At 40.8% G+C, this 11,785-nt stretch overlaps 1 protein-coding gene across 1 annotated transcript; it reads left to right on the top strand.

The window, feature by feature from the left end:
• The first annotated feature begins 1,004 nt into the window (after nucleotides 1-1,004).
• On the top strand, nucleotides 1,005-11,288 carry olfml2bb (olfactomedin-like 2Bb). Its single transcript, XM_029525088.1, has 9 exons — nucleotides 1,005-1,277; nucleotides 2,175-2,447; nucleotides 2,558-2,665; nucleotides 5,046-5,192; nucleotides 5,326-5,545; nucleotides 5,652-6,071; nucleotides 6,191-6,367; nucleotides 7,184-7,380; nucleotides 9,112-11,288. The coding sequence occupies exons 1-9, from the start codon at nucleotides 1,017-1,019 to the stop codon at nucleotides 9,499-9,501; spliced, it is 2,193 nt and encodes a 730-aa protein (XP_029380948.1). The 5' UTR covers nucleotides 1,005-1,016; the 3' UTR covers nucleotides 9,502-11,288.
• The last annotated feature ends 497 nt before the right edge of the window (nucleotides 11,289-11,785 follow it).

Raw genomic sequence — 11,785 nt, 5'->3', positions numbered from 1 at the left:
TTCCTCTGTTCTCTGCACGTTAGAGTGTGGCGAGCTGCTGCTGTCTCACAAACTGCAACATCACACACAAGCAGCACCACATCACCATCTGCTGGTGGAAAATCAGATGCAGTGGTGCCTTAAACCTGCTTTGTCAGGATCTCCCAACTATATACATGCTGAGGTGAAATGAATGCCGAACAGGAGACCAGGGACTGTTGCAACACTAGGCTAAATGTAACTATCAGTGTGACCAATCAGTAAAGAGCTGATGAAAAGTTGTTGTTCCTAAGATCATTCCTCAAGCTATGTTATAGTGAGGCAGGGAGGTTTATCTTGCTGAAAGAGGCCACAACCATCATGGAATACTGTTTCCATTGAGGACCTGGATTTGCTCTCAACAATGTTTAGGTCTGTGCAACGTGTCAAATTAACATCCACGTGAATGAAAGATCCAAGCTTTTCCAGCAGAACACTGTCCAAAGGATCACACTGTCTCCATCAGCTTGTCTTTTTCCCATAAAACATCTTGGTGTCATACCTTCCCCAGGCACCAATGCAACAATTAACTTTTTCAGCTGTTTGAACCATAGTTCTGTTGGATCAGGACACACGAGGCAGCTTTCACTCCCCTAAACCATCAATGAGCCATGGTTGTGGGCAACCCTGTGGATCACTGTACTCCATGAATGCCGCACAGAGCTGCAGTGTTGGAGATGCTCTGTCACTCCTTTCATGAGTTCAGGTCAAAACCTCCATGCCTGTCCATTCCAGATGGGCTATTCAGTGGGGGATCCCAGTTGATCCCCTGGCACTGCCCACTCCACGAGTCGGACCGCATCTGGAAATCGCAGTGAAACAAACGTGCCTGGGTGGGCCGGTCCGGAGGCGGATCCAGTGGGAAGTCATTCAATGATCACGTTTGGGGCCAATGCACTTTTGTTTTCAGGCGTTTTGAATGCCAATGAAGCATTAGTGTAGAGACTGGAGACCCAGACCAGATCAGCCCCTGAGGACGCTGATCCGCTGCAGGAGACATGTCGCACATGGCCGCACTGCTGCTCTTATGTTGGACTGTAAACGGATTTGCAGGTCTGAAGGCGGACGGGGACTCGGACTCCCCTCCACAGAAGATGCCGGTGACCGAGGTGGCGGCGCCAGCTGAACCGGACCAGGATGCGCCCTCTGCGGCTGAGAGGCGGCGAGACGCTTCTGAATGGGGAGCGGAGAGACTCCAGCAGCCCCTGGCCGAGCCTCTGGAGGACGAACTGGACAACCAGGAGAACATCATTAGTCAGGTCAGTGGGTGAAATGTGCATAAAAAAAAACTCTTCTGTTCCATTGTCAAAGTCCAGGTTGAATGACACTAAAGTTTCACAGAGTTAAAAGAAGTCAGTCCTGGACATCAACACACTACAACACGCTGAGTTTTTTTTATTATTATTTTTATTCTAAAATGGCAAGAAAATTCCTCTCTTACTGTCAGGATTTTCCTCCATGTGTTGTAACAACGGACATAGTTGAAATGGAGTCCTATATGAGCCATGCTTGATAAAAAATTAATAAAATAAATAAATTAAAAAAAGGGGGACGGGGTGGAACCATCGACCTCATGATGAATGGCCAGTGTTAATTTCCCCCATTCCATCTCAAGTCTTTTGTGTCAGTTCATGTCCCAGTGGTTAGTCTGTGCAAAGGATTCCACCCACTTCACAACGCAAAAACCACACAGGAATATAAAAAGAGCTTTTTTCTGGACACATGCCGCAGGAGTTACTTTTACTTTTACGTTTACATTTAAACACAACCTAAACCCCCACAGTTTGTCAGTTGAGCGTAAATGACCGAGTAAATCAGAACCAGACTTGTGCTTGTGTGTGTGTGATTGAGAGAGAGAGTACCATGGTAACAGTTTGCATCCCTTTGGTGGTTGATTGTGTAATATCCCTTAAACTGTCGGCTCTCCAAACCAAAATGTGCCTGTTTGTAAATGTCAAGCTGTATTCATCTCACCACTGCTGCAACTACAAGTCAGCACAGCTTCACTCCAGCTCCTTATTCTCATTCATGTGACAGAACATCAAATATATAGAGGAAATCTAAGTTTTGGCTGTTGGTTATGTAAAGATTCTCTCTAACTAGGTTAAAATGTCAAAGATGCAGAGAGGACTATAAAAGCTGTCACTCTCTTTCAGTTGCTGGACGATTACGACAAAGTAAAGACTGTGTCATCAGGGTCTGACTGTGTTTGTCGCTGCATTGTTCAGCCAATCAAACGCTCGGACTGCAGCCGTAGCCATGATACCGATGCTCCAACACCGTCCCAAGAATTTTACACCGTGGAGACAGTTACCAAGGGAACAGATTGTAAGAAGTGTGAGTGCATGGCTCCACCTTCAGCTGTAAACCCTTATGAAGGAGAGTACAGGTTTAAAAAACTACAGGAGGCCAGCAAGGATGACATCAAGGTAGAAAGATGCAGACTCATCTCTGTCAGCTAGTATTGGCTGAATTGGAATGCTATTTAGAAACGTTTTGTTTTTTGTCATGAATCTCTCTCATGAGTCTCTCTGTTAAGCTGGCGACAATCATGGACTTGTTGGAGGGCTCTTTGTATGGAGTGGACTTATTAAAGCTACACTCTGTCACCACCAAACTGCTGGCAAGGATGGACAACATGGAAAAAGTGAGGATGCTTGCAGACAGACAGACACACACACACACAGCATGCAATATCTGTCAAGGCTGCAGCCTGGATATATGGGTGCCATGCTGCTTTCTGTTTTCATGCTATTAGCAATTTTTGACTGCTTGCATGTGAATAAATTAGATGCATGCACAGATTTAGTTTGTTTTGCTTTTCACATATTATGTATTTCAATAGAGTCCAGTTCACTGTGCGGTGTTAGAAAATAACAACCTGATATAGTTTCTTATAAACAAACTCATGATGACAGAGTACTTCCTCATTATTCATCCCATAAACTATTGGTTTACTGTTAATATGATGGTGAAACCTCCCACCCAGTTTTTTGCTTCATTAATGTTGTGGTATCCCTGATGGACTCATGCTTGTGTTTCCCTTTGCATAATGTGCAGGGTGACACATTTTATTTCACATTATAAATCAGGTCAGAGATGTGTGCTCAATCAAATTAGAAACACAAGAATTATAATGTAACAGAATCCATCACAACTGAATTACCACAGTAGATTCAGAGTGAGAATAAAATTACATAAATTAAAATATCTGCCAAAATAACAGCATAATGATGTTTTTTGCATATTACACGGCCCTATTGTATGTGATATAATATAAATATTTCTATTTCAGACTTAAAATTCCAAAAAGATATTTAGAATAGTCTACTCATAGTCTGCTCTCTATAATTACGTGCAGATGGCGTATGTTTAACATTCTCATAGTTTGATGTGGCTTGGATTGGACTGCACTTTTAGAGGGAAATTGAAACTGAATGCAACATACATGGAGCGGCATCTCTGCAGTAAATACATAATCCCTGTGGAATAGATTCAGTTCGGAAACTGTTCATATGTTCACTTTTCAAATCAGGAAATCCTGAGGCAGAAATTCACAAAACAGCGCTGAATTTTAAAATTTTTTTATGTGTCATGGATTCCACACGATTCTTTCTTTTGAGACTTGGCTCCGTGCTGAAATGACAGCATCACATTTCTGTAGATTTGTGAGATGCAGAGTCATGCTGTCAAGCTGCTTTTCTACCAAATCCCAACTGCTGCTGATCACTGGATGTTTACAGTTTGAGTTCAAGCTAGAGACTTGTCCAACGTCAACAATCATGATGGAGTCAGAGTCATTGAGGACATATTTTTCTCCACTCTGATATTGAAAGTGAACTTTGTTTTAAGGTCCTGACAGGTAGGTTATTATACACTGAAATGTTGCCATGTGATGGCGAACATAAGATATACCATTAGTAATCCCCCATAGAGGAAATTTCATTTTGAGACAGCAGCGCAAGTTGGAAGGTGCAGTTTGCATGTTCTCCCTGTGCCTGTGTGAGTTTCCTCCCACCGTCCAAAGACATGCATGTTTGGGTTAATTTGTGACTCTAAATTGTCCGCAGATCTGAGTATGAGTGGTCGTCTGTGGTGGTTTGGTCTCTGTCTCTGTGTGTTTGCTCTGTGATGGACTGGCGACCTGTCCAGGGTGTATCCCACTGTCACCCATTGTGAACTGGCATTGGCTCCAGCACCCCCAAGACCCAGAAATGGATAAGGCCTAGAAGATGAATGAATGAATGAAGAAAAAATAGAAATAGTATGCACAGTAAAAATAACGATACCATTCCTAATGAAGTGCTTAGTGAGTTGGCTTTTATAACGGAATGAAAATAGGCTGGCTAGTGTCTCATACCTAATGTGGTGGCATCAGTTCCTTCAACATTGTCATCATCCATCCATCAGCTTCATGCTTCCAGTCAGGAGGATTACAAACAGCTGTTTGTTCAGTTTGATATCGGAAAACAACTTCTACCTGTTTGTGACGCTCAATCAAATCAGTTTTACTTTGTATCAAGAATTTTTTGTTTATTAGTAAGAACTATGTTTTGTCAATTGTTAAAATTTTGACACTTTGAGGCAGAATAATAATGTTGACCATTTCCCCTCCTCTGCCGTCCATTGCAGGAGGACCAGGTGAAGTGGTAATAGTGAGGCTTTGTCTTTGTGGTGACACTTGTTGGCAAATGTCTTCCATCCAATTCATAAAAATAAAATTTAAACTGCATAAACAACTTAAACATTTTGGCAAGATCTTGTGTGAGACTTTTTAAATCTTATGTCCGCCCTCGCTCACTTAAGATCCTCAACTATTTTAAACAAGTTTACAGTAGATCATTGTAGATAATGGCTCTGAACATGTTTTCAGGTATATTACTCCCAGAGTTCATTTTGGTTTACAGCATGGAAGTGTATGACATTACTAAAATAGAATTCTGTTCAAATTTCACTGCAAATTTGCATTAAAAGTTGGAGTGTAAGTTTAATGCTTGTCTTCATGTCATCCTGTCTGTGCACCCCAGGCTTTCATCAGTATTTATAGTGAGAAACAACATGTGAAGGAAAGAGCTAAAGACAAGGAAAAAGAGAAGAAGACCCAGCAGAAAAAAAAGAAAGCAAATGATATGCCGAATTTGGGACAGAAAGGCCATTCCTACAATAATAAGCAGGTATTCACAATTTGGCAATGTGTGTCATTCAGTTTAGAAGCAAAGACAGACTGTATCATCTTTTCTGGTTTCCAAATGAAATGAAAAGCCTGCACTATATAAACTGGACATAATGTTGCTTTTACCATTGCAGAAGAATTATGAAGGTCATGGGAAGAGGAACCAACAGCAAGATGGTCTGGAACAACAGCAGCCAACCAAGAATAAGACTGGAACTCAAAAGTCAGTGAAAGACAAAACAGAGCCACGGCAGCCTGTCAAAGACAAGAGCAGTGTGGTTATCAGGGGTGTGACCTATTACAAGGCAGAAGAAGAGAGCTTTAAGGAAGATGAACGCGGGAACGGAAAGAACAGTAAGGCTGATGTACTGTCATATATGATACGATACTTTGATCTACTTTGAATGCTTTGTGGGAACAGCTGTTACAATTACTCTTGTCTGCTTTCCTTCTCTTACAGCTACTCTAACTGAAAAGGCCTCTGTGGATTTACTGATTTCTCACCTGCTCCCACTGACTAGGACTTCCCCAAAACAGAACCCAGGACCTGCACTTACCGCTCGCACAGATAAAGAGTCCTTGGTCCCAGAGTTTACTCCTGGGCCAACCCAACAACCATCAGATTGCTCCACTACCACAAAAGCAGCACCCACAACTATAGATTCAACAACTAAAATGACCACAACAACCAAACTAATAACTACTTCCCTACAAACTGCAACTCTGAGAGCCCAGCCCACCACACCAGCTGCTCACCACAGCACTTCAGTTCCAGACACAACTGAAACATCTCCCACAGCAGCACCAGGGCAAGCACCTAAAAGTCGACTCAGCTGGACAGAAAGTCCTGCTGACCAACCAAAGACCACCAAAAAGCCTGGTAGATATACATATAGGACAGTCAGTGTCCTACTGCGTGCAACACTCAGTGCGTGTTGTAGGACAAACACTACTCGTGGTTTACATTCATTCCATCGCTTTATGCATGTGTTCTCACAGGGGTGTGTAAGGACACAGTTGCCAGCCTTTCTGATCCGGTCCAGCACAACTCCTACGGCCTCACTGAGGGAGCTTGGATGAAAGATGCACGTGGTCATGGCAATGTCATCTACCTTACAAGTGGTCACTATGGCAACAACCTCCTTGAGTTTCGGGATATGGACACCTTCAAATCAGGTTTAAGAGATGTGTGTGTGTTAGTGTGTGTGTAGAAGGAAATTGAACTCACAGCCTATTTAGGGCAACCCAGAAAGCCATGTCCAGTATCAAGAGTAGAACCTCTCTCACCTCTCTCTGACCTGATCACTGGATGTTGTTCACAAAGCATTTGATGCACTGCCAGTCGCTTGGCATGGGTGCACACACGGACTTGGGTGTTTTGCTATTCTGGCAATGTGAAGGGCATCAAACGGAAGTATTGCTATGAAGCTAACAAAGGCACATGCATTACACTTTGTACCAGGTGCAAGTCATACTCATGACCTTTTATTAGAGCTGTTAGGCCCCTGCAGAGTGAACAAATATGTGCAGTTTGTGTATTTTGTATTGAGGCAAATTAAGCTTCATAAGTATGTCAACACTTCAGTTTTGGACACCAGTGGCAACTGGAAATTACCTGTTAAATAGGAAAATTAAACAGCTGCATATTTATGCATGAATCCAAAAATGAGAGGGAAGGAAGGAAAAGGTTTTCAATCATTGTCATTTGTTTAAAAAACCTTATTGGGCTGATTTTAGAATAAGCATATATATATATATATATATATATATATAAATATAAAACCCAGATGCAGCTGTGCCAATGTATAGTCTTTCCATATTCCACCACTGCACCAATCCCTCGTCACTTGTTTGTCAATCTGTTATTTTAGTTATTAAATAGACGATAATGCATTAACACAAGGTCTCGTGTTTATGAAGGTCATATTGTGTGTTGTGAGTCGGACCAGCTGCATACTAACTCTCTCTGCGTTCTGTGCTCCTCATGGCCAGGTCAGGTTAGTAATACCTACAAGCTGCCCTACAGTTTCACTGGGACGGGCCATGTGGTGTTTAACGGGGCTTTCTACTACAACCGTGCATTCAGCAGGGACGTCATCAAGTACGACCTGAGACACAGATATGTAGCTGCCTGGACCACGCTGCATGACGCTATACTGGAGGAGCAGGCTCAAAGAACACAAACTGAAGTAAGACTCCTGGTTTACATAGCAGTTATACTCAAACAAAAGGGCCATCCCATAACACATAAAACATAAATTATTTACATTTGACAGTTACAATATTCATTCAACATCTCGCTCCAGCTATCTCTCGCTCTGGTTCTTGACTCTTACTTCACTCTCCTCTAAGGACCATTACTTTCATTCATAGCATCCAGCCATCTCCCCACCATGGGTCCAAAGTCTTCAGCTGTACTATCCCTGGACTCTGGAAGTCACTCCATCTACACATCTGGAACATTTTTCCCTTCCAATTTTCCAATCCTATCACACCTCTGCAACTTTTCACATTTAGTTGAGCCCATTTTTGTTCATTCACATTTATTGTGTGCTATTATGTGCTATTATATTTTACCCTGTGTTATAAGGTGTCCTACTAAAACAAAATTGATTATCATTATTATTATTATTAGCATTATTAATATGATAGAAATGGCATTAGTATGTCCGTCTGTGGTGCAAACATCTGCTACGTGTCTGAGCCAAAGTCAAACTATGGCAAGGTTAATTCATATTTTCAACACAGTCCTGAAGTACATGATTCACTTTGGAGGTGGTTTGCTCATCTTGTATAAAAGCTAGGCTGACTGTCCAACAGCCATTAAAACAAAAAACATCTCAAAAGCCCAATCACGTTTTAGTTTTTGTTGTCTTTCTTCATCAGTACAGCTACAGAAATCTTATTTTACGATATCAGTTGATAAACTAAACTAAAATCCATTTATCTGCACAGCCCCTCTGGCAAGTGTTTGTGGCTACAGCACAGGCTGCCAGATCATCCGAACAATACAAACCTGAGTGACCAGGCATTCCTTTATAATGCAGTAATAAGATGCTTTAACAGAGTGTAATATGGTGAGGCACTGAAGCTAAAACCAGCTTCACCATATTTGGTTCTGGCCATAGAATGAAATGGATGTACACTCCAGAGCTGTAAAGTGGAGACAATGCTGTAGAGCCCTAAACCCTTATTCTCTTTTATGGTCATTAGGGGGTATCTCCATTGTCTGTAAAATGAAGGCAGGTTGCATTGAAGTCTATGTGAAAATGGCCCTACTTCACATATGATTTATTAGCTCAGCAAATGTTTTCTTAAAAAGTTTCTGGTCTATGTCTTTAGTTTCAAGTCTTCAATGAAACATGATGTTATTTTTTTAAATAATGATTCTATTTAGAAGAAAATAAACCATAAAAAAACAGGGTATGTATTTGGGTGTGGCAATGTGTGAATGACTGTGCCACACAATCAAGATAGAGTACAAAGCAGATCAGAACCACCTTTTCCTCCTAATATAGTTTCAACTAGATGATGACAAAAATGAGGAATTCAAAAGAGCAGCCAAGAAACTGCTTAGCCTGTTTTTCCTCATTCTGTATCCAGTTATTTTTGTTTTCTCTCAGCTTTTGCACTGTGCATCTATGGGGGCATTGGTAGGAGAGAAAATAAATCTTGATGTTCTCTATCTGATGTTGTGGAACTGAGATGGAGGAGAAACATTATAGCTGTTTGGTTTCCATCTTAGAAATAATCATGCTAACCTTTTCTTTTGTTCAATTAAGTTATACTAATTAAATCTGGACTCAAGCTCTCTTAAACAAAAGTATAAATTTACCATGCTGAGGTCGTAGTCTGCATATATTAATGTTAAATGTGACCATATTTCTCTAAGTTATGATAATGTCTTTGTTTGGGATCAGGTAGAGTTTGCTGTTGATGAGTCTGGCTTGTGGTTGCTCTACCCTGCTGTGGACACTGAGGGCTTTCACCAGGAAGTAATCCTGCTCACCCATCTGCGCTCCCGTGACCTGATGCCTGTGCGGAGTTTTCGCACGGGTCTCCGGCGTGGTCACTTTGGAAACAGTTTCCTGGTTTGCGGTGTGCTTTATGGCGTTGACAGCATGGCGCGTCACTACGCGAATGTGACATACGCCTTTGACACACACACACTCACACACACTGTGCCAAGTCTTGCCTTCACAAACATGTATTCGCACACCTCCCAGCTGGCTTACTTCCCACTGGACAAGAAACTCTATGCATGGGACAACGGACATCAGATGACGTATGACGTTATATTCGCTTACTAGCCAATGACGATGGAGGAGTTTGGTAGTCAGAAAGGCAGCATCCAGCTAGAATTCAAATCAAAGCTGAGGACAGACGATATAAAAACAAATATTTGCTCAATGTTTTGCATCTCAGTGACTATGGATCTATTGAACTGAGTGTATTTTAGTAAGAAGCTGAGCTGCTGCTGTGCCACACACGCCAAAGTCAGTATTACACGGCAGGAGCCTTGTGTCTCATGACTTAACATCAAAGTTAGCTATTAAGAGTATTTCCACTGACACTTTTTTGAATTACTGCACATTTTTAGAAGTGGTACTTGAGGTAATTGGGATTATTTGACACAGGGTTGTCATGCCCAGTCAGGGTTTCACCTGCAACAAATTCACATCACTTTATAAAAGCAGCCAGTTATAGTAGACTCTAGCCGTTTTGGATACTTCATTAGCTTTCTTTAGAATATGTTCAGCTCTTTTTCAGAAATGAAGGAACGATTAATAGCTGAAAATGGTTGAAATAGTTGTTGCGTTGTTTCAGTGAGCATCCCTAACACGTCAAATAATCAAATATTATTTCAGCTTTTGAAGAGCACTTAAAGTCTTATTATTGTTAGCTGAAGATGATGCTAAACACATTTAAGACAACTGTCCTAATTTATATTTTTATAAGCTGTGCAATATGTTAAAAATGCATCCATCACAAAACCAAAGTGACGTAAACAAATGAGAAACATCTTTCATGCTTGCGACTTCATGTACAGCTTTCAGTCAAATCCTCTATAATTCATATTTACGGGTGGAACATTTTGGCAGTTTAAGTGATTCAGCTGCTGCTTTAAGCAGATGTTACACTCCTCAACTCATACAAAGCTAAATTGAAGCCAGTATCCATAAATAATCATAAATAAAACACAGCAGAAAAGATACAGAACCAGAAAGTATCCCATCATGTGTCACCTCAGCCGAAAGAGATGAATCCATCAGGGAAGAGGAGGGAGTGGACAACAGCCACACAAATCAACTGTTGAATTATCTGGTGGATATGTTATCTATTCTTATTTCCTAATGTAAACAGTATCAATCAATTATTAATTATCACATGTCAAAACATTGTAGTTATGCTAAAGTAGAGGTTTATTAATAGTCATGTAGTCATGAGATTTTTCATGGCCCTGAGAAAGCTAAAGCAGCACTCACCTCACAGGAGAAGCCCAAAAACTAAAGGACTTAGATTGTCTTGTACCTAATATGTAAACATTTAACATCAGTCTTGTGTTTAGAATAAACGTTTGTTTCCACATAGGTCTGAAATATTACGTAACAAATGGTTTGCAGTTAATTTTGTGATTACAGTAAGAATAGTAATTTTTGCATTTAAGGTGAAGGATGTCAATGTGATTTTTGTTTGCTCGTATTTATAGTTTGGGGGTCATCCTGTGGTACCTCACTGCTTCTTTTGTGTATGTCGTGACACTTTTAACTTCATCAAAAAGTCACAGCTTCTATGATTGACCATTTTTTTTAATTTCAATAATATCTTTCATTCAGAATGAATGAATCTATGTCACACGACATCAGTATAGCACAATTATTGCCAGCATATAACGATGCTGCAATCTCATCTCTGATATGATCATCATCTGTACTGTATTTTTTGTATAATGTCTGTCTGTTTTCACTAACCTTCAGTAAAGAATGGTGATGGTGTTAGTGCTCTAACAACCACTGTTCTGCCACATGAACACATTCTCCTCACAACAAAACTATATCCTTAGACAAGGTTAAATTCAGCTGCCCCTTTGGTTGGTTAGTTTGTAATAAAATGTAAAAAAAAAATTGTATATTTTCCCTTTCTCTTTATTTCTTTCTCCCCTGCCACTCTCGTGTGGACATTATTTGTGGGGTTGATTTAGTTTTCCTGGAAACAGTAAAACCACTGGAAGGATGGCAGGAAAATAAGGCCAAACCTCTGACGGGGAACGCTTAGGACACAATGCAGACCTTCTACATGTTAAAGGGCCTAAAAAGATTCACACAGGGTCAGTTACTGTGAGTGTGATAAAACAGCATCTCAGCAGGTTTACATCCTGGAGTTGTTTGGTTCTGCTCAGTTGTGTTTTTTCTTAATAAGCTCAAAATAATTAGACAGGAACAACATAATTAATACAATTATAACAACATGTTCAAAGTAGGAAAGCATGCAGGGAGTTAACATCTCTACTTCATGGACTGGTTTATGAGCCCCTGCTCAGATTTTGAGCAGGGGAAGTTGTGGGGTTGTGGGCTTGGGAGAACTAACCACCCA

The sequence above is a fragment of the Echeneis naucrates genome, chromosome 17 (genome assembly GCF_900963305.1).
Source record: "Echeneis naucrates chromosome 17, fEcheNa1.1, whole genome shotgun sequence".
NCBI classification, from domain to species: Eukaryota; Metazoa; Chordata; class Actinopteri; order Carangiformes; family Echeneidae; genus Echeneis; species Echeneis naucrates.
The sequence above is the reverse complement of the archived record's forward strand: the minus strand, read 5'-3'. Positions and strand labels throughout refer to the sequence as shown.